At 45.7% G+C, this 23418-nt stretch overlaps 1 protein-coding gene across 1 annotated transcript in view; it reads left to right on the forward strand.

Annotated features, from left to right (window-relative positions):
* Positions 1–22920, forward strand: part of NTSR1 (neurotensin receptor 1) — a 50013-nt gene extending 27093 nt beyond the window's left edge. The window contains exons 2-4 of the mRNA XM_074157609.1: positions 8641–8842; positions 19720–19810; positions 22671–22920. Of these exons, the coding sequence (XP_074013710.1) occupies positions 8641–8842; positions 19720–19810; positions 22671–22920 (543 nt within the window). The remainder of the gene's footprint in view (positions 1–8640; positions 8843–19719; positions 19811–22670) is intronic.
* The last annotated feature ends 498 nt before the right edge of the window (positions 22921–23418 follow it).

A 23418-nucleotide genomic window follows, 5' to 3' on the forward strand; every position in this document is an offset into this window, starting at 1 on the left:
GAGGAAAGGGGGAAGATTTGAAGCTTTCAGGTTGATGATGACATGATGGAGGATCATCACTGTTGCTCTGTCACTTCTTCCCCCCTCCCTCACCAGGTACAGGGAGGCAACAGCCACCCTGGGCCAGAACCTTTCCATTTTACCTTCCAGATATCCCTCTTAAATCAGCGGGAGGAGGCCCTAGATTAACTGAAGTGAGATGTGCAAGTCCTCCGAACCCATCTTCATCAAGTGTAGTCCTAGTGAGGATTTGGGGTCTCTTTGTTTGGGGTTGGGATTTTTTTAAATAACTGTTCTGCTCTTTCATTTTTCTAAACTAGCATTCTTTTATCCTTCCGTTTTATCAAGTGATAAAGCTGGATATCCATGATGTACGACAAGACATTCCACAACACACAGTGGCAAACCTTAAAACCTTCCCATTTGCCCATTCTCCAGTCCATTATTTCCAGGATTTCCTGAATTTCACAGCTTTTGTCTCTCTTTGGGAGCTGGAATCAGAAGAACCATTTGGGTTTGAGACCGGCGTCCCAAAGATCAAGGGAGAAGGAAGTTTTCTCTTATGAATAGTTATAATGAAGGTGGTTTTCTGGCATTTTGCAAGGTAATGAAGAGCTCTGAGGTCCCCAGGGAGTTTGATACTTAGGTATTACCCTTGTGTACAATTAGGAATGATAAGCTTTATATCAAACACTTATATATGAATCATACCTTTTTGCTATTACTTATGATAAATCTGAAAATACTGTAGGGCACAGGATTGTAACTATGCATAGAAATGAGGTTAAATGATCTCCTCAGGTGCCCAGTCGAGCTCAGGAATGCCACCATTACTCAGTGCTCTGACATCGTCGCCAACCCATCAAGAGCAAGAGGCCCATTTAAGTTGTTCTGCATCAGATGTTGTTTTTTATGAACAAATGATTTCTCCATGGAGGGAGATTTATGAATGGGAAAGCCGGTGGAATGTTTTTGCCATAGAGATATGATGGATTTTTTTGTCAGTATGCAATTTATTTCCATCTGTTCTGTATCTGATTAACTCCTGCAGAGTATGTGATTAACTCAACTTCTCAAGATCATTAGCAGCTCTGCATATCCATTATAGTTCATCAGTGTGGGACCACACATGGGATTGAAAATGCTACATGTTGGTTATTCTAAATATCTTCATCCACACTGACTGGTCTTTCTCTCACGACGGATCTAAAGAGAGAAAGAGTGCTACCAGGAAAACATCACTTTTCTGGAGCAAACACAAAACACTGATGAAAACAAGAGTTTAAGCAGATTCTCCTCCTGATTGCAATGCTAGAGCTAAATCAAGCCCTTTGGAAGGGTGCAGGTCTGGCGTTGGCCAGCTGGAGACAACACGGGAGGCCTCCAGCCAGCACAGAGAGGGGAGGACCACTAGCCTGCGAGCGGTTCCTGTGGATCACTGCATTGTACCAAACACGTCCTGTTTTCCACCGTAAGCCCTGTAGTAACGTGCATTTTATTCTGGTATAAATATCTACCAATACAAAACCTGAAACATCTTAACAGAAGCAAGCAGCCAGAGCTCACGCACAAGTCTTTTGCACCATCCTCTGAGTTGTCTTGTGATGATGTCCCGGTTTGAGGTACAGCCCGACAGATGGGTTTTCCTTTAGTGAATAAGGACAAATGTAAATGGATGTGTCAGTAACAGAGTCACATGTCCTTGCTATGCAATTGATTATCAGTCTCATTAACTCTAATGGGTGCAGGGCAGTAGCATCATGGGTACAGGACACGGTCTGGTCACTTGGGAGCGTCCATCAAGTCCATCTAATAGTTTATCTTCAAACTTTTCTCTTTCTTCACCTACGCAACAGCACCCGCAGTCCCCTATTCCCAGACCCCACCCAAGACACATAGAAAACTGGGACTCCTGCAGGGGTCTAAAATGCACAGGTTTGGCCAATTCAAGCTCCTGTGGCTGATGCCGCTGTCACAGCTGAGTTACTGAATCAGAGGTGGATGGAACAAGATGCGCCTGCATTCGAGGCTCTTCTGTTTTTTTCTTTTCCCCTGAATGACACGTCTTTGATGTCCTGGTTATCTCTCTGTTTAGCTGGGGCTCACACCCGCATCGCTGCCCTGACTCCCAGAGGTTTAGCTGCTTGTGACTGCCATCCGTCCCCTGTTTCCCCACAGCTGTGTCCTAGTGTCAAGGTTTGCTTTGGTTATTTGTGGCTGATCGTAACGTTTTGCCCATCAGATACCTGCGCCTGTGAGCGATGTTTCACATCACTGTAACCTTTATTTGAAATGTCTGGGTTTGATATTTAGCACTTTTGAAAAGGCCTCGCTGGGGCAGAGTGAAGGTGCTCCTCGATCTCTGCTCTGCACTTACCGCTCCTGGAGATGAACAGGGGGGGCTCTAGGGGATGAGATTTCACACCGTCACACTCGGTTACCTTGGATAAGATGTATGGCATCCATACTCACCTATAGCTGGGTAGAAGAGGCACAGGGCTTACGGTATGATAACAACCAGAGGCTTTTGTGGCCAGTTCTCAGAATGTTTTAAAGAGAAAATATTAGTTGGATATTGTCTTTGGTCACCCATTAAGTTAATGATGGGATATAGCATCCCATCACCTGGATCCCCGTCAGATATTCACACACTGTTCCTGGTTACGAGGCAAGAGGGGGTACATTTCTCCCAGCTGATGCAGTCCCCGTGCAGTGTGGTTTGTGTCGTGCTGTCGGGTGGTGCGAGGGGACCCTGCAGGGATGCAGGATCTGACCATACCCACATGCAGCCACCAAGCGAGCCTGCACAGGGCATCTGGAGCTACTCATCCATGTCACCAGGCAGCCTCCATCCAAGGGTGACGGCTGTGTCACACCATGTCACGCTGGCAGGGATGCTTGAGACAGCAGCCACCAGAAATAAAATGTCACAGGCAAACCTGCCTGAGTTAAAACAGGCAACATGTAAAGATCAAGCTCCTGCTCAAGTCTGCTGTTAGAGCTCCAGATCTACGCACAGGCTTCAGCACTCGACTCTATTCCTCTTTATCCAGGATTTGGTTTCCCACACGAGGATGCCCCTATCCGAGATAAGGACCAGCACCCGTATCCTGCAGCACAGGTCCCCACTAGCATTGGGTACTCACTCGAGCATTGCAGATTCCTTAGTTTATTCTCTCATTTCCATTCTCTTCTAAGCTTCCTCGTTGAATCTCTAGATGTAATTTAGATATTTACTAAATAAATTATCAGAGAGAGGAAAGATCAGAAAGATTTTCTACTGAAATTTAATGCTAATGCACTCTGAAATTAATAAAATTCCTCAAAAAATTTTCACAAGAGCTGAATTTCCTTCCTAGGCTGCAGGTTTTTGGCTTCCCCATTCCTCCCTGTAGCAGGTACATGTTACAAAAGCAGTTGTTATTTTCTTCCATCACTCACAAACGCAGACCTCCCCTGCCCTGTTGCATCTAAGCAATGGCATTTAGCTGATAACCGCTAGATACTTGGCATGGGAATTTGTAAAGCTATGCAAAGATGGGGTTTAATTAGATGGTAATTTTTTTACTGGGGGAAAAAAACCTTTGGATTTTTCATCAGATTCTTCCTGTGAACATCAAACACGCGTGCCATTGCCAAATGCTCCTTTTGGCATGCCAGCACCGTGTGCCTTTCCCCTTGCTGCTTTGTCTTCCGCAGGTTGCCGTATCCAGGAATGCGACACTGTGCATATTAAAGGCTGAAATTATCCACTGGGTGGTTAAAAAAATGCTAATTCTGGCCACTGAGTGAGATAACTGGTAATTTTGTAAAGTACATTTAGTCAAATAAGATTTTTTGGCAGCCGAATGTTGATGTAGCAGAATGTGCTTTTCTGATTGACATATGCTAACAATACTGCCTCCACAGTCAGGGGGAGGATAATTTACTTTTCATTTCCATTGGAAATGAGGTAAACCAGAATGTGGTAGATTGTTAAATCCCAGCTATGTGGTTTAATTGATTTGCTCAAAACCACGAATCAAACGATACCCTGCATCCTCCGTCCTCTCCATCATCACTTCCAGGAAACCAGCGGAGACAAATCTCCTCCTGAGATTCTTTTCGGCTCCTTTTGGGCTTCTCAACCATTTCCCCAGGCATGTCCTCAAGGGGTGGCTGGACCAGAGGAGAGTCTCTGTGGTGAGAAAACCTCCCCAGCAGAAAATGGGAAGGCTGGCAGCCGTTTCATGGCATTTCCCAGCCGGCAGGCAGGCGTGCCGCAGGGAAATGAAGCATGAGAGAAGCTTAGTCACTCCAGGTGAGGATTTGCCAGCTCACCATCATCCACATTTTTCCTCTCTATTTTAATTGACCTTCTCACACCCCCAAAGAGGAAGGGGGGAAAATTGCTCTGAGTATCCCAGCTCACTGCTGGAAGGGGACACGGCTGCGGAGACGTGGTACTGACAGAGACCAAGAACTTGGCTCTGCTGTCACCTCATTTATCAGGCAACGAGGGAACATCTCTGGTCTCTACCACAAAACCGCCATCATAACAGAGAGCTAAAATTGTCCCTAAGTCTCAGCTGCCCCCCATGTCTGCTCCGGGGGTCTACTCCTGCTGGCGGGGGATCCCGGCTGCTGCTTCATGGGACACACTAGTGCGATGCGCCACGCCGTGCTGCTGCTGCCACCGGCTTTTCACCTGTTATTTGCTTTGTGGAACCTTATTTACTTATTTAGAAAAAATGCTGGCTTGTGGGAAAACACCAGACGCAGGTTCAAAAATCTTTTACGATGTAAGTAAGGAAACATTTTCTCATCAAAACTCTTTCAATGAAAATATGAATAGTTCTGGTTCTTGGCTTTTTTTAATTATAAATACTTCTTCCAAAGTGGGCTCTGAGTCTGTGTCCCTCCAGAAGTCACCTTAGAGCACAAAAGAATAAACCTTTGCAAAACTTCTGATTTGTAGGACTCGTTTAAGCCCTCTGGGGAGTCCTTCCATGAAGTTACATGCTCATCTTCTCCATCACCGTTGCGAGCGAGCTGATGTCTGCTTTTAGTGGTAACCCAGGGAAACCACAGCAGCCAAATAATTTGCAGGATATCTTGGCAATAGCAAATCACGTCAGCATGAAGCTCAGCAGAACCAGGGGGGCAGTTTTCCGTACAAAAGATTCAGGAGGAGTCACAACCCCAGGATCTGGCTTCTGCTTTTGTGTCACTTGATTTTTCTGGTGAATTCTCCGTGTCTTTCCCGCACTCCTGTTTGGAAGGAAGAAGAGAACTCACGTCATGCTAAATTCTCTAGTCTCATACGGAGTTTGATTTTTGTTGAGCTGACCGAGAGAGGTTGATAACTGCATTTTTTCCCTTCTAGAAGTGTGACTTAATTTACATAAATTTCCATTTGTCTTCTCATGAGCTTATGAAGCCCCATCCCCAGATTTGCTCCATCTTCTCTGTCCTGCAAAACCCTGCGTAATTTTAATGCTTCATGTTTCAGCTGGGAGCTCGCCCTCATCCACGTCGTCACTGTCCCGATGAGGCAGACGATGAGCGACTCAGGTCTCTGAGTGCTTCTGCTCAGGCAGGGCTGGAAGGGAAGGGTGCTCTTCTCCACGAGACAAAACACAATTTGGTGCCGAGGACTAATCCCATCCCACAGATGCTGCCAGATGGGTGTTTGAATGGCTTTTAGGACTGCGCTGATTACAGGAGCGACAGCAGCATGGAAGTGGGTTAGTGTTTCATTCTCTCCTGCCAGTGGCAAGCATTGCAGTATTGGATTTTCTTTCTTTTTTTTTTTTTTTTCCTGAGGATTTAGCACACAGTCGCAGGGTTTGTGGCATTGGGTTTTTTTACACTAGAAAGCAGCCAGTGCTAAGCCCTTCCGTGCACAGCTTTGTGCTTCTGCACTGTGCTCGTGCTGCCCATCACGGTGCGGAGCAGAAACCTTGGATCTGGTGGATTTACACCAAATCAAACACATGAGTTTTAATGGAGAGGAGAATCGGGCTGAATCACACTTGGTGACAGCAGAGAGATGGCCAGACCGCTCTGCTTGTGCATCCAAACAAGCCTGAATATAGAATTAGTTTAGATCCAGTATCACATAAGCTGTCCTTTCCATGGTAAGCCAACACAAAGCCCAAGACTTTCAGGTCAAAAATGAACCTGGACAATGTCTAAATCCTCCTTCCCAGGGCCAGATCTCTGGGCACACTCCCAGAGTGATCTGTAAAAGGATATAAGGACTCAAAGCCTCCCACAGGTGTTCACTGATGGTCGTAGCCACTTCAGACCCACTGATGTTAGGAGTTTCAATGCTATAAAAAATCCCATTAAACACCTCTACAAGTCTTCCTCCCCCTGAAGACCTCTGAATGTGTAGCCCTGGGATCTCAGTCCAGCTCCTCTTGAAGGAGGTGGGAAACTTTCCACCGGCTTCGAAGAGGCAGCAGCTCCCACAGTGCGGAAAGTCACCTGCAAATGAAGTGTCACAGCACTGACGTGCACAGTGTGCTGGGGTCTGGACTCGCACAGCCCAATAAGCAGCTCACCAGAAAAAAAAACCTACTGAATACAGAGGGTTTGCAGGAGGGGGATCAACTTTTCTAGCCTTTATCATCCCCAAGAGTTTGTGTTTGCAAATAATTCTTTCCACAAATTAAAACCTTCTACCTCGGGGAACATATTGATTATTTTTTTTAACTATAGGAGAGTTTTGGTAAAAAACAAGACATGGGAAAAATCTTTAAATATAGCCTTTCATAGAAAGCATGCAATTTTCACACTTTTCCCATAACAATTCTTAAAAGGGCAAGTCAATGCTATTTCAGACAATTCCCCAAGCTCTTTAAAGACTTCACAATACAATTACGGAATGAATCAAGGCTATAAAGAAAGCTCAGAAAAGACTTTTTGAGTTCTGCATAATTCTACTAGGCAAGACTAATTTATAGCTAAGGCAAAGTTATATCTAGGAATTTCCTCAGTCTGCAGAGGAGCTCTATTATAATTGCCAGCATAAACGAGAGATGATGTTCTCACCATGTGGGTTGCAAGAGACGAAACCCAGCTGGTCCTTCTGTGAAACGCATTGAGCTCTGGAGCACAAAGACTCCATCTATCTGAAGAAAACTTTGGCAACAGCAACACTTGCTGTCTTCACCAAAAGAGGAGCTGCATCTTTCCCAAACTTATGAACAAAGAAACTTAAGTGCTTCTGGTTGCCAGTGCACCTGCTCCCCATATGCTTATGCTCTTCCTTTTATGGATCCCCTGTAGCATCCTGGGGGTGGGGTTGGATTCTTTCTCCATCTTTCCGTTCATCTCTGGCATTTTTTAATCCCTCCAGAGCAAAGAGACTACACATCTGCACTAGGTACTGGGTGTACAGCAAATGCTTGTGCGCTGAGGTGGTGGAGAGTGGACATCTCCATCTGAGCAGATGGAGAACCCGTTTGTAGATGAGGCTTTCCTGGTTTTTCAGAGGGACATGGGGTTGGCTTGGAGAGCAGGATTGCTTCTGTGTTTTAGAGCACCGAGGTGCAAGATATGTGGCTGTCGGGGGAAGAAGTCAGCGTGCCTTGTAACCCTGCCTCGGGGCAAAGTTCCCTGCTGGTTTTAGTAGTTTTATCTTTTTGCCATTTCATTACTTTTAATAAAATTGCTTCCCCAGTAATTTGCAGCACCTGGTTTAATTCTTGTTAATATTTTAACGATTTTAAAAATTTAAGGGGTTTTCGGTTTGTCCCACTCTCATCTCAGTGATGTGCTGAGCCCCGTCCTGAGCCGGGGAGCAGAGAGAACGAGCCCCATGGGCCCCCAGCCCCTCAGTGTGTCAGGGCAGCCCATCATCCCACCAGACCAGCCTTGCCACAGGCAAACCCTGCACCTTCCCCCATGTCCCTGGGCTGCCGTTCCCTAAGCTCAGCTCCAGCGGGGTTCCTCGACAGCCCATAAGGCCCCCACGAAGCCTTCCTGCTTTTATTTGACACGAGCAGTGACTTCCACTTGATTCAATCACTGCTTAATTTGATCCTCCATTTAATTTCATCAAAACTGTAGTAATCAAATAATTTGTACTAAAAACATTACAACTTCCACTTGTTTATGCCAATCAATTTTAATCCTTTAAGGCACAGGGTTTATTGGATAATTTAATTATAAGATAACAAAGCGCTGTCATTAAATCTACAAGGAAAGGACAGAGCACTAAAAAGAAAGTTAAAAAGATCTCAAGGAGTGCTCATAATAAAGAAAAAATACAATAACATACTGTTATTTAGAAGACGCTATGCACAATAAAAGCTAAGCAGCGTCCTGCTGTTCGTGAGATGGAAAGATCAATGGCATGTTTCGGTCGAGACATTTCTGGCAATGAACTGCACTGAAAAGGGGAAAACAACATAATTGGACGCGAATGAATTTGCCTTTTTTGAGTGTTGACCCACACGAATGAATGTCTGTCAGCGGTGGCTGAGTTTTCCCTCTGTGCAATGAGCCTTCAAAAGCCAAAGGCAGCGCAGTAAGAGGAGGGAGAAGGTTTCCACCACAAGCTGTTTCTCTATTGCTGTGAGAAATAAAACACAAACTCCTGCTCCACTGATCCTTCTCATCCCTTGACCGTGCCACGTCTTCTCCCCACAGGTCAACACTTTCATCTCCTTCGTGTTCCCCATGGTCGTCATTTCTGTGCTCAACACCATCATCGCCAACCAGCTCATGGTCATGTTCAAACAGGCGGCCCAGGAAAACCAGGTCTGCACCATCGGCGGGCAGCAGACCATGCTCAGCATGTCCATGGAGCCCAGCCGCGTGCAAGCCTTGAAGCACGGCGTCAGGGTCCTGCGTAAGTATCCACGTGTTTTGCCATGGAACCGGCTAGAGGTGTCTAAGTAAATACAAATTGAAGCCCAAGAGGTTGAAATTGGGAAATGCTTTCACCCAAAACATATTTAAAATGAAAATTAGCTCTCTTTCAAAGCCCAAATTGCCCCCAAATGCTTTGACATTTGCCAAAATTGTCTCCAATTCTTGTCACAAAGCCCCAGACTTTGGAAAATACATTTCTTTGTTCTCTTGGTCTTTTTCCTTCTTCAGCTATTTCTTGCTGAGTCACCAAGGGTTCTCTAGGGAATTTTACTGTCTATTTTCCACTGTTTTCTTTTTCTACCAAGTCACTTTTCTGCATCCTAATCTTCCCTTAAAGGTAAAAAGAACCCCAAACATATAGAGAAAGGAATCTAAGGAGATATTTGAGTGTTATTTGATTAATTGTGTTCAATGGGGGAGAAGCTGATAAATTAACATTTCAGATTTAAGGAAAAAAATGTATTTCAGGTCTATGAAATAGAAACAACTTGATAATATCAAATTTTCCTAATTCTTTTTCTGGCCAGCTCCAGCCTGAACATATCTCTTTCGGCTGGTGCTGGTTTTAGGCTCTGATTGTGACCAGGGGACTGATGTAGTTTTAAAACCCAACATGTTTTGTGGGATTGGGTTTGAGCAGATCAGCTGGAGTGGACACACAGCACAGGGTACGCAGCCCTACTAGCATTGGCTGTGGTAAATTAGATGTGTAAATTCCTCTCCGCTGTTGCAAGCAAAGACTTTGGAAACCCGGTGTTGGTAGTTTTCCTTCCCCTTCTTCCAAGATAAAAGCAGGAGCTGCTCTGAAGGTGTTTTTTGCTTCATTAGAATCATAGAATTGTCTGGGTTGGAAGGGACCTTTAAGATCATCTAGTCCAACCATCAACCTAACTCTGATAAAAAACCATCACTAAACCATGTCACTAAGCACTAAGTCAACCCGTCTTTTAAATCCCTCCAGGGATGGTGCCTCAAACACTTCCCCAGGCAGCCCATTCCAAGGCTTCATAACCCTTTAGGTGTAAAAATTTTTCCTAATATCCAATCTGAACCTCCCCTGGCGCAACACGAGGCCATTTCCTCTTGTCTCCCCTGAAGATACACAAAAAGGAGAAAAGAGTTTCTCGCCATCAATCACAGCTTTAATTCAGATTTCAATTTTCCTCTCTCTGTTAGAAAAAAAAAAAAAGGCCCAATGACTCAGATATTGAAAAAAATATATTTTTGATCAAATCAGACTCTTCCTAGTGTTTCTCCTCTTCAAAACTCTGATGATAGCAACACTGATTTGATAGCAAAGCATTGCTCATGTAATCCCATACACCTGATGTTTTATAATAACCCAGAAATAACTCCACTGCACACTTGAACACCTGACGCGAGACAGTGGCAGGGGCGATGGCTGTCTTGTCTGTGGTGACAGAATTCCCCTGTTCCTGTCCTGCGCGTGATGTCTCCCCAGGCCAAAGAAATCCCTCAAGAAGGCACCAAGAACCTCTGGGAGCTTTTCCCAGCTGTTTTTCACGAGGGATGCATCCCACGCCGGGTGCTATGTCCCTGCTGTAGGCAAGCCGCCATGCTTTGAACACCGTGCTGGGAAATGCCTCTGAGAAAAAAGGAGAGAAAAACCCAGAAAACATTTAATTCCCCATAATGATGTTGTTGGGCTGTGGTTATTTACTCCCCCTGCACCCTGGTTAATCATCATCCAGCCGGGGATAAGAAGGGAGCCCTGCTTCGGCTCTGAGCCTGCCAGGACGGGGCTGAGGAAGCCCTTGGGCTCCCTCTCTTCTTCTGTTTCTTAATGCTTCTGCCTACTGCCATTAAGTGAGAAGCTGCCTTTTCTCACTTGAGCTACAACATCTCACACCTCTCTCTCTCCTTTTAGTATTGTATGCCCTTTTACCATCAGGAGGAGAGAGCTCTTCATGAATAAGAACAGAGAGACCTAACTCTGCACCCTCCTCTCCCCGGGCGTTGCTGGGTGGTGGTGGAAGAGCATCCCTCACCAACAGCTCCACGTTTCCTCCGAGGCACTGAAAAACAGCCCTTCTTTCTCCAAACAATAAGCTTAATTTTCATCTTCTTCTTCTTCTCCAGGCAAATTTTTGCTTTTGTTATGGACTCCAAAAGCTGAGAAAAGTTAATAAAAGTGAGAGTCTGGAGCCTGAAATGGTGCAAAAGTGGGTCACAAGCGACTCCCAGACACCATGTGCATCTCCCCAGTGCCACCCCGGCAGCAGGACTGAGCTCCTTGCCCTGCTGGGGAAGGCAGCGAGAGAGCAGCCTCTTGCTCCTTTTCTGGGCTGAGGAAGATCCAGCAACTAAGAACCCCACTGTCAGTTTTGTCTGTGATTCACCACAGCAGGCAGAAAAGGCTTTTTTTATGGAAGAAGTGCGAGTGAAATCCTGCTTCATCTCGTTTTTCAGGTGCACTTGATTAGTGGAGGTGCTTGATTCACATTTACTTTTGTCACCTGTTCCTCTCAACTTCTTTTTTTTTTAATAAGCCAGGCCTCTGAGGTGTCTGAAATGTAGCAAAAAATAAACACGGACATGCAGGATTTATCCCAGGATCCACGGCAGCCAAAACCATGTACGCAGTCTAGACTAGTTTATGGAAGAGGATGGGAAAAGAAAAAGGACACTTGTCCACACTAATAAAACTGTTGGCACAAAATCAGAGCTTCCTGGGGGTCAAAGTATTTTCCATTTCCAAAAGAGAACCTTGGCATGAAGTGCAGAGAGCTTGGGTTTGTTTTAAGAGTGAAATGTTTCAGAACTTGTAAAACTGGTGCTCAGAAAAGAATTTTTTGCCCTTCATGGTGTGCAGAGCTGTTGGATGAGATCAGAGCAGCAAACACCTTTCTTCCTCCCTCCAGATCTACTGAGATTATGTATTTATTTACACTGAAATAGGAACTAAAAGCAGTCAGGCCAACAGCTTCATTCAGAATATCCACAACACCTTTTTCCTCCTCTTTGCCAGCATTTATGTGGTTTCTTGGCTCAGTCTGACTTTGGTCATGTACAAAATAATTAGGGAGATCAGGATCAAGGAAGGAGTCAGCCCTGCTGCCTGGGAGCCAGCTCGTTAATTCATTAAGAGTGTGATTTCTGATTGTAATTCCCTCCTCCCTGCTGCCAGCCTTCACCAGGTGTGAGGATCCGGGTTCAGGGAGCTGGAGGTTCCAGCAGCTTCCCAGCTCTTTTGTGGGGATAACAGGGCAATGTCTGCACCGAAATACCCTCCTCCTTCACCCACCCGATATTCTTGCCATTTCCCCGGTTATAAACCACCTCCAATTGCTGTTATTATTCCTTGGCTGCATTGTAGAGCCGGGAAGCTGAGCCTCTCGGGCGCTACATGATGCTTCATGGAAGGGTGAAGCTTCTCTGATCGCATCCAACCACCTGATAACATCCTAAATAAATCTGAAACACACACATGCACACACGCAACCTTCCAGAATAAGCATCCTTCAGCAGGTAAAACCTCACGTACGCTGCCCAGACCGTGGCATATTGTTTCCAGACAGAGGCAATATAAATCTTCCCCATCTCAGTCAATCTCATGTTTCCAAACGGTTTGGTTCAAGCTGGAAGCACTCTTTGGCCAACATATCTTCTCCAAAGGGGATGGTTTTGTGACAGGGACTAATTGTCCCCATCAATACACCATCCCGCAGCCCTTTCTCCTCCAAGAAGCCTTCAATACCTCCCCAGCTGCCCGTCAGACAGTTCCCACCATGGATGGAAGGAAGGAGCTATGGAACGGCGCAGCTGAGCCCCGAGAACCCTGTTGAGACAAATTGATGGAGATCAGGGGGAGGCTTTGCTTGTCCCTGGGCGGACGCTGGCTGAGCCTATTAAAATGTGATCGGTTCCAGGTAGCGTTTGCTCCATTACAGAAGCCGCTTAGTGAAAGCAATTATAAAGCACTTAGAGAGGTTTAGCCAATTAAAAGAATATCCTTCAGTCTCCCGCAGCTGGCTGGGTGATGCCTCCATAAGGTGGTTTTTTAGGGCATGAAGTCAAACCACATTTTTTTACTGAATCTCTAAGAATTTTAAAACTATGATGTCGGGGTCTCTGCATTTCTTCAATACTTGACAAATGCCAAGTATTAATGAAGTATCCGTGCAACCTACATTAATTTCTGCATTAATAAGCCCCCTTCTGAACAAATGTTTTGAAGAGTTCATTCATGTCTCTGCACTGATGTTCCCAGTCGGAGCCGTCTGAGGGGGAGAATATTGCTGTGAGATTTACTGTAACCACCCTGCAAATAGGAATAACAAATAGCAAATACTTTGCAGCCACAATACACAAAACAGCACCAGTGAAAACCCTCTCCTTAAACAGTTGTATTTTGTAATTCCTATATTCTAAGGAAATCAGATTTGTCCATGAATCATTTCTTTTGCAAGAAAGGAACTAAATTCACGGCAGTTTGTCTCCATAATAAAAAGTCTCAGCAACTCCAAGTGGAGTTCAGCAAAACCCCGGTGACATTAAGCGTCAGTAGAAGCTGAGTTTAACAGCTGAAGTGTCACACAGAAATTCGGGAGGATAAATTAGCCATATAACAGTTGTATATATTTCCCAGAGATGTTTGTATGTGCGGGTTTACTTTCCAGCCTGCCAAGCGATGTGAAGAGAGCGGTGTGGGAGAGCTCTATAAACACCCTCTGAGGAGCAGAGAGGGACCACGGCTGCACCTCTCGGGACAGGGAGACTCTTTTTTCCCCTCTCCCGAGACATGTCCCTTCACTGTCACTGCAGGAGAAACGTTTCTGCCGGGATTCAGGCTCTCGCGGCTGCACCTCTGACTACGACTCAAGGACTGGTCATGCCCTGCAAGTGGATTTTCCAGGTGTTAAACCCTCTCCAAATGAGTGTTTAAAAAGCTAAAACTGATGTGTTTTTAAACTTAAAGTCTGGCCAAGGTCTTAGTCACCGCAGAAGCATGCAGTAAATACAGCCCAGAGTCCCTCTGCAGCAGAAACCGTTCAGGGAGGAACAAAAGACACGTGAAACTCAGAACTGGAGAGAAGAAAGGGGCTGCAGAGGATGCAAGTTTGGGTTATAGCTCATTTTACTGAATAAAAAGAGGCTTGAAGCTGGTCAGGAGAAGATGGCAGACCTTTTCTGTCCCTCAAAAGTAAATTTTCCTTCCTCTTCCTTCTACTCCAAACACCCGGACAGTTTAAATAGAATCAAGCAACTTCTTTCTCTTCCCAAAAATTAGTTATCTTGGAAGGAACCTGGAGAAGACACCCCCAGTTGCACTGTGTCATCAGGGACGTGCTGCTTGGACCCTGTTCTTGGGATAGCTTTTATCCTTCATTTTCTGCCCTGCTCCTTATGGACAAAACCGGTGCCAGTGGAAAATTTAAACACCAGCATGAGCGGGGGTAGGAATTCACATCCATTTTCAAATCTGTCAGCTGAAGCCATTGAAAATCAGGACTGGAGAATATAATCTGAGTAAAATACATTGGGTTTGCATGCCAAATTTTTTCCTATTTACTCTGCTGTCCCGCTGCCATTAACAAAGAAATACCATGGCTCCTTTCAAGCAAGATAGTATCTTCTACCCCTTAATCCAAACAAGAGTAGGGAAAAAAAAAAAAAAAAGAAGGAAACTGGTACAGAAAGATAAAAAGCAGATCTCTGGCTGCTGGGAATGGAAATTAAGGAGTCAAATCTAATGTTTACACTGCTCAGTAACATGTGCAAGAGCACAGGGGATTGTATACAGCAAATGCTGTGTGTTTTCAGTGCTGTCTAAAGGAGCCGGGGGCTCTCCAGGCGTGTTGCTATTCCCAATTTCTCCTTCTTTGCTCTCCTGAGTACTGCTGGTGCATTCTGGTGGTCCCCAATCTCTGCTGGTTGTTACTGACTTTTATGGAAATCCTTTCTTCTGCAGCCTTGTGACCCAAATACCAGCATGAGCAGTTTTAATTTTATTAGGCTCATACCCACCCTTGCAGCTCCCGTAATCCCTAGTTTGGGGCTTGCTGATATAAATATTGCCTACAACCTGTCAGGTAGAGCATCGCATTAATATAAACAGCACCTCAAGGTTTAATGAGGCAGTTCCAGCTACATTTACACTTGGCCCAGCTTTTACCACCTCTCACATCAAATGGCACAGTGACACTTGCTCCCTGTTGTGAGAGATTCTCTTGTAATGGCATCAACTAAATAAGTACATAACATCCTGGAGCTTTGAATACACGACGAGTGTTTCTCCAGAAATCAGCATTGATGCAAATCCCTGACATGAGCCCCATAATGCTGTCAGATGTGTTATTCTGTACCATCCCTGGAGGGGTTCAAGGCCAGGTTGAAAGGGTCTTTGAGCAACCTGGTCTCATGGGAGGTGTCCCTGCCCAGGACAGGGGGTTGGAACTCAATGATCTTTAAGGTTCCTTCCAACTCTAACCATTCTATGATTCTATGGAGCGTGCATTCCTTGGGCAGCGTTGGAGACACACAGCCAGTGATGAGCTGAAATGTAGAAAAGGCTGGGAGATGTTGTTCAGGTGGGTCAGTACAGACCCAAACAGCTCCTGCCTTTGTTCAGAAATCACAGCACGCTGTTCCCCAGCTCTATGCATTTCAGCTCCCCTTGAAATGCAGAGAAAAAGAAATAAATTGGCCAAAATAATCTGAAAAAGACTATCAAGGAAGGATGGTTCTGAGCTTCTCTGGAGGTCTAAGCAACAGCCGAGGTGGTTAAAGGAGGGAGCAGCATCTCTTTTCTCCCTCTCCTGGAGGAAAGGAGGACAGGACAGAGGGATGCCCTCGCCAAGGGCTACCCCGGAGCCACAGGGCTGTGACTCAGCACAACCCCAGAGGGGACAGAAGAGCTAAAGTGAGGAGGAAAACAACAGCCAAGTTCTTTGTACTACAGCAGATCCCCACGGTCCCATGTGAGTCAGTAGCGGTAGCACATTATCCATCGCCATCTCAGTGCTCCGAGTCACACCGAGCCTCAGATGGCCCCGAAGAGGAATGGGGGCTGAAAATCCCTCCTGAGCATGGCTCCTGTGCTCAGTCAAACCGGCCACCGAGCACCCGCTGTGGTCTTTTTACAGACAATATATTGGTCCATGCTCATGCTAACCCAATGTGAGCCTTTCGAGATGTTGGCCCTGGAGAAGGGCTGTCTCCCAGCCTCAGCCACAGGATACACACAAGGTAAAATAAAATACACAGTGCAATCTAATGTAATTTAACTTCCAGGATTGCTTCCACATCCAGTTTAGTCTGAAAATCAAGACTGGCACACTTTAAATCTCCTTTTGCACAATGAAAAAGCTGTCACTCAAAATTCATGTTTCCCTCTCGCAGGATTTCCTGCACAATAAACAAACAAGGGCTCGTCTTCTGCTGTCCTCCTCCCTCTCTCCCCTTCTTCCTTGGGATGCAGTTCAAATGGGCAGAGAATACAGCCGTTATCAGACAAAACAGAAAGTCACAGGATGCAATAATTCAGGTTTTGATACATGTTTAAATTAGGAGTTTGATTTAGAAGGGAAAAGCAGGCTCAGCCCAGTGGAAGGATCATTCGCTGTCGCACCAGGGACAGTTTGCTCGGGTCCTCTCTCCGCTCCCCAGCCCTGGGCTGATCCACAGCTTTGGCACCTTGTTTGCTCAAATGTGGGCAATATCAGAATTTCATGGAGCAACCCTGCTCCTATTAAATCTGCGTTGAATTAATTAGAAGTGAGGGATGGGTCTGGTTTATTTTTAGTTCAAAAAATAAAGGCAGGAAATCTCCAGCCTCACAAACACCATCCTGGACACTCAACCCCACCAGGCGTTGGGTCAAACCCTTCCCCTGCAGCTCCAGCAGGCTGACCTGCTCCATCTCATTCCACTAAAGAAACCCCTGAGTCAAGCCTTTGATAATGGAGAACACCTCCTAGGAGCTGATAAAAATTATAAAAAACTCATTTTGGCAGCCACTTTGCCCGGAATTTGTTTTACAACTCATCTGTTTTGATAAGCACGTGCTTGGGGAGGCACAAGAGAGCAGCAAAAGCCACCAGGTATCTCGCCGAGCAGGACACTTTTCGTTCTGTATTAGGCAAAAGTTAACACATTCCCACGTTTCATATTCATCCCTGGGGAGGAGAAGCGACAGGGCAGGACTGCCACCCTAAATCTGCTTGATCCCTTGCATGATAAGATTGAAACATGCGGATTAAGGGTGACAAAAGCAGGTCAGGGTCTCCTAATCTGTGCGGCAGAGGCTGGTGGCACAGACCCGCACAGCGTGCTTCCCAGCTGGGACTTCCAAATCAGACCGTAACTGTCTCCAACGCACTCAGCTATGTGTTTAATCGAGTTTTAATTGCAGAGTGATTGCATGTGATACTGCAGAATTACCACAGATTACTAAATTGACTGTTCGTTTGCTCAAATCAAGCAGATATTTCTCTCAATGCGTGTTTTTGCTGCTCCAGATCCCTGCCTCCGTGTTATTTGGCACGGCATTGTCTGAGCAACAAAAGCAGAGATCCTTTGAAGGGAGAAAAACACTTTCATGTAATGTGTTGGTAAATTTAACAGGCAGGCGTGCGGGACTCCTGCAACTGGCTGTAGAAAGAATCCAGATCCTGCCATTCTTAAAGAGCTGCACACAGGGGTAAGGGTTGGGAAGTGCCTGTGCACGGAGAGTTCTGCAAAAATTATGATGTGCACAAATGAACTTGTGTTGGGAGCCATTTGGGAAACTGCTTTCACAGTTTCAGGTACAGGGAATCCTGTACCGGCACCGGGAAAGCAGATGGAGCGGAGCTGCAATCTTGGCTCCTTCCCATTGGCCTGAGGCTGATGGATGGAGGGGGAGAGGCTGGAGAGCATCACTTCTCCTCTGGGCCCTGGGAGGGATCTCCGAGGAAGCCACAGGTGGAGGGCTCCATGCAGGGCAAACCAGAGGTCCATCCAACAGAGAAATTCATTTCTGGAGGTGGCCAAATGCAGGTGCCCAGAAATGTGAAGGAGCGAGGCGTGCATCCAGCGCTCCCTCCCAGCTTCCCGGTGGATCTCCTGTGCCACGTGTCATTCAGGGGCTGTCCCCATCAAAGTCCCAGCAAAGCTCCTCAGGGCAGGATCAGACACAGGTCAGATTCATTCACTTGACAGCGTCTGCAGAGCTGCAGGCCGTCTAGTGATGAATTACACCTGCAATCACAATGGCCATGTAGCAGCCAAAAATATTGAGATTGAAATAATGAATTCACTTGGACAGGAGAATAAAAACAGAGCCTCTAGCCTTCTTTCCAAAACATGTCCTTTCAGTTGCCTAAAACTTTATTGGATAAATGGCTTTTGCAGCGTTCCTGGAAGATGCTCTCACACACCGTGCAGGCTGATGTAAAATAATATAACCATCTCCGTTGTTAGTTGTGTTTAATAAGAGACATCAGACAAGACGTTGAAGTAAGGCTGCGAGTATGGAGCTGGACACCAGGAATTATTTAATTTCTGTACAAATTAGGCAGTGACTCTGTTAGTGATGACACCCACAAAAGTTGGACACACTTCACTCCCCTTTCTGCTGCTGAAGCCTTCCCAGTGCCTCCTGGCTGAGTGACAGTGAGGGGGAGATGTGACCACAGCCAGACTTGCTCCTCCTGGACCGTGTTTTTCAAGGGAAACGCATCTGCATATTTCCTCTACGAGCTACGGCATCGTCCCTGTGGAAAGACAGCGTCTGGGTTTGGGATGTACCCACAGAAATCTTTTCAGTCCCAAGGCAGAGGAAAAATCAGCCTTTGCCTCCGTGAGCCAAATCCGCATTGCACTGGCATAGCTCTCTGAGAGAGCTTTGCTGCTTCCGAACCCTTCACAGGTCACATAAAGGACAAGAGTGATGCGGCCCTTATTCTCTGTAGAGCAAATTTGGGGAAAAAAAATTAACATAATTATTCTATTTAGCCTTGATTTTCTTCTTGTGTTTTATTGTGTTACGTTTTAACTGAGATTTCTTTATTTCCTGCTAGGATTCTGCCAGAATCCTGTCATTTCGTACTGAGGTTGAAATGCATATTACAAAAGGAAAGAAATCTTTCCCTCAATTGCCTGATATATCTACTTTTTAACCTAGATTGACAAGTGCAAGCTACCAACAGCACTTTTATCCTTCAGAGTTGTTGCATATTATTTTCCATTGTTCAACATCCCATGGCAAGAAACTGGAAAGCTAAAAAACCACATCATCTTTCTCTCCTTACCCTTTAATTAGTCATTTTTATTATGGCAATGTCCAGACCCAAACCTCTTGTAATCACCATCTCAGGTACTGCACAAAGGTAGAACAAAAGGACGAGCCCGGCTCCCGAGGCTGTTTAATGACTCCAGCTCCGTGGGGAGGGCAGCCGGTGGCTCCGCGTAACGAACTAATGGGATTAGAGTGTTCCTGGCTCCCTGTCCACCTGGGTGAAAACATACACTAACTGTCTCTGCCGGTACTTTGGACAAAAGACCCGGTGCCACGAGGGCATGAAACACAAGGAGAGATGCAAATACAGTTTCGTTTAAGCCAGTGTCTGAACCAGGCACCAGCGCTCCTTTATCTGTATCCTGCCTTCTCGTGCTCATAGTGTCACTGCCCCCCTGCTTATTGCTTTTTTCTATTATTTCTGTTATGCTCATTTTTACAGGCTGGTTGTCCCTCAGGGTTATTAATTCCTTGCACAACGGCAATAGAAGAACAGAGTGGGTCCTTAGGAAAGCCACAAACGCCACACAAACAGGTCCCTGTTTCACACACACACCCCCCCCAAGATGAGGAATTGCTCATGAAAAGTAACGGGCTTTTTTCCTACCTTGCAGGTGCCGTGGTGATTGCCTTCGTGGTCTGCTGGCTCCCTTATCACATCCGGCGTCTCATGTTCTGCTACGTCCCCTCCAGTCACTGGACAGAGTGAGTCACTAGGAGGGGGACGAGGTCCCCCCCAAGACAGGATGTGGCTGCCAGGGTCACTCGCAGACTTGGGGATGGAGGTGTGGGATCTGGGAGCAAAGGTGTTCTGCACCCCAGGGGTTAAAGCTTCAGCCTCCTAATTGTTGGTTTGGGTTTTATTTTTTTGATTTCTTACTGTGTTTGCCAGCCAAATTGAGACTCCTAGTTTTATCATCTTGTTATGGTTTGAAGAATCCACAACAATTTATTGTCATTTAGACAACCTGATGACCCCTCCCCACCTGGGAAGGGGAATCAGGGGGAAAACAAGGAGACCCAAGGGCTGAAATATAAACAGATTTAATAGCATAAGACGAAATAATTAATAATACTAAAGAACCAATATTTTTCCCCATACCAATATAAAATATACAAGGACTATCCCCAGCCCATTCCATCATAGGAGAGAGAGAGAACTCCTCAGCAAACTTTCTAATTTCTATTGAATGTGACGTTTGTGGTATGAAATAACCCTGTTGGCAGCTTGGGTCAACTGCCTGGGAATTGCTCCTCCTCATTCCCACATCTGGCAAGGCTCAAAAACACTGAGACCTTGAATCCTGCTCGCCATAGCTGGCTGCAAAGTAAATATTTTCACAAACTGAGACACTAAAGTCTTCAAAAAATGCAGTTTTCCTTAGCATTAGGGAAAAGTAAAATTACTGAAAGAGAAATTAATCCCATGTGGCTCAAATCAGGACACATCTGACTCCCCCAGATGTGGGTGACAGCAGCATTAGCTCGAGCCAAGATGCATCATCATGTTCTTCCTTCTCCTGTGGCTGCAACCACAGCCTCGCCGCCGTTAACGACAGCGATGGATATTCCCCACTGACAGCCCTTGATGAAATGACGTTTGGGCAGGGGGGGTTTCATGCATCCGAAGTGGATGGCTGTCTCTGTGGCAGAGATATCGATCACCGGCCCTAAGATGGAGCAGCTCCCGTCAACACTCAATTTACCTCCCCGATGCCACATTTCCTTAGTGACAGCAGAGATTACAGAGGTGGGGAAATGACTGCGCTGCTCACTGGGTCTGGGGCAGGTTATTTACTGGGGTTTGCAGGGAGTGGATCAAAATTAAATACTGGCAGTTGCCACTGGTTAGAAAATGTCCCGATTCTCAGAGAATTGAGGGATAATTGCACGCTTATGTGTGCCATTCACAGATGTGTGAGGGCACACAAACTGCTCCGTGCAGCCTTTCTGCTGCGTCAGGCCAGGTTCCTCAGCAGGGCAGCCACAGAACTCATCATTCATTTGAAATAAGCAATTAAGCATTAATGCTGTCTGGGGATATACAGCCAGGCAGCCTGAGACGCTGTGAGACGCACTCGGTGAAAAATGCATCTTTCCTCCCATGGTGTTACGTCCCTCTTCTCTCTGGGACCCGCTCTGTTTCCTGCAATGAACAGGAAAAGAAAAACCTACAATACCGAAAGAAGCAGAGCAACTACGAGACATTAAAATTTCATAACCTCCAAGCACAAAAACTAGTAATTTACGATATAGCAGTCTGCTGAATGGAATTGTACATCCATCCGTAGTAAAAACCAAAACCTATCTCCAACCCGGAAAGCAGAGCTCCAGGCACACACTGGGACAAACTGTTGTTTCTTGTTTTGCTTTCCGATATGAAAAGCACTTAAAGCAGCAATCATTTATGTAACGACCGCATTTGCTTTGAGCAAGAGGGGCAGAGAAGTCTGTCTGCAGTTAGTGTGAATTTATGCATTGTGGTTGCATTCACATTTTTTTTGTCTTTTTAAAAGCCATGAGCGATTTTAGGAGCACATTGAATTTACAGGCATATTGTGAATGGTGAGCTACCAGTATGGGAGCTAATCAAGAGCTTGCGGCAGCTTGACGTGTTCATTTATAAATGCGTGTTCCTGCCCCTGAAGAAGAGAAATTTTTGCGATATTAATTCTTCACAACTCTATAGAGGAACTCTGCGCGTCAGAGCTGGATGGGCCACGCAGTACTTGGCAGTGCTGAGGGGATGTGGTGGGATTGCTGATGGACTCCAGCACACGTAGATTCATCTTTTGCTAGACAGCGCTCAGACTAACAAAAAAGGTCTGCAATTTCCACTGAGATAAATGATCCTGGGGAACGTCTTCCTGAAAATGAGACCCACATTGTTTATAAACCCTTTACCAGCTCAGAGCTGTTGACCTCGGTAGTCCCAAGGAAAGATATTTCCAAAAGAAAAAAAAAATAAAATAACTAAGTATTTTCAACAAATTCTAGTTGAAAACATCATATTGTGATGGTCAGGATATGTGTCGAACAATGCTGTCAACAGATTGTCCCAGAATAGGGAATACTATCCCAGATTACAGACAAATCCCAGCCCAGGGACCCACTAAATGAGCTGATGATGCTCTCACTGCCGGGGGAAGCTGCATCTGGTACTGGATCTTGGCTCTTCTGCAGGCTCTGAAGACCAGAACTGCAGCCAAAAAAGTCAAGCTAATGTATATGCATGACACAGAAACAAATTTCCACCTGGCTTCTCAGTTTCAAACATGTCTATTCTCAATGACAAAATGAACGCAGAAGGTAAATATCACATCCGGATCCAGGGCATAAATAAGTTTCTAACTGTTAGTGATTGGGGTAAAACCTTTGTAGAGGAGTTGATCTGTTCTTGGCCAGTCCCAGTTGAAAACAGAGCTGTTTTCCTGGTGGCTTAAGCACCATTGGTCAGCCCATGTCCCAAGAAAGGTTAGCTCATGTTTTTCTCACCCTTGTGACTTTGAATCATTTCAGCTCTCCGCACTCTATTTAGATGTTTATCTCTCATCTGTCCTTGCAGTTTCCTTTACAACTTCTACCACTACTTCTACATGCTGACAAACGTCCTCTTCTACGTCAGTTCAGCAATCAACCCCATCCTCTACAACCTGGTGTCCGCCAACTTCCGACAGATCTTCCTCTCCACACTCACACTCCTGTGCCTGCCATGGAGGAAGAAGAAGAAGCGACTGGCCTTCACCAGGAAATCCAACAGCATCTCCAGCAACCACACATTTTCCAGCCAGGTCACAAGGGAAACTACATACTGAAGCCAAAGAGGAAGGGAAATGCACTTCATCGTGGAGTCAAAACTTGAGAGAGGCCTCTGTGACTTTCATGCATGGTCTCCGAATTCACGTAACACAAGTGTGTTTAGCAAAGTCATTTTTGTTGGAAAAATAGGCTTTGTGTTGCCAGTAACTTCGAGGTTATTTTAAAGCATTGGCCTTGCCTCTTGTGAGTAATGTCTACACGTTTTGTAACTTCAGTCTGGCATAAATCCAGGTGTGGTGTTAACTGGGAAGCCAAAATGTGTTAAACTTAGGCAAAACCATACTGCATTTTATCCTTTTCTCAGTGCAGAGATGCCATGTTCCCATCCAAGGGTTCGAAATCACGTCTCTTGGTGGCACCGAGCAGAGAGTCTGATGAGGAGAAAGCAGTTTTGAACAGAGAGGGATGTTTTTGGAGAATGGACATGCTTATCTATGGGATGTTCAATGAACAAGGAGTGAAAACTCAGGGAGCCAGATGGGTGTTCTAGAAAT

The sequence above is a fragment of the Numenius arquata genome, chromosome 12, assembly GCF_964106895.1.
Source record: "Numenius arquata chromosome 12, bNumArq3.hap1.1, whole genome shotgun sequence".
NCBI classification, from domain to species: domain Eukaryota; kingdom Metazoa; phylum Chordata; class Aves; order Charadriiformes; family Scolopacidae; genus Numenius; species Numenius arquata.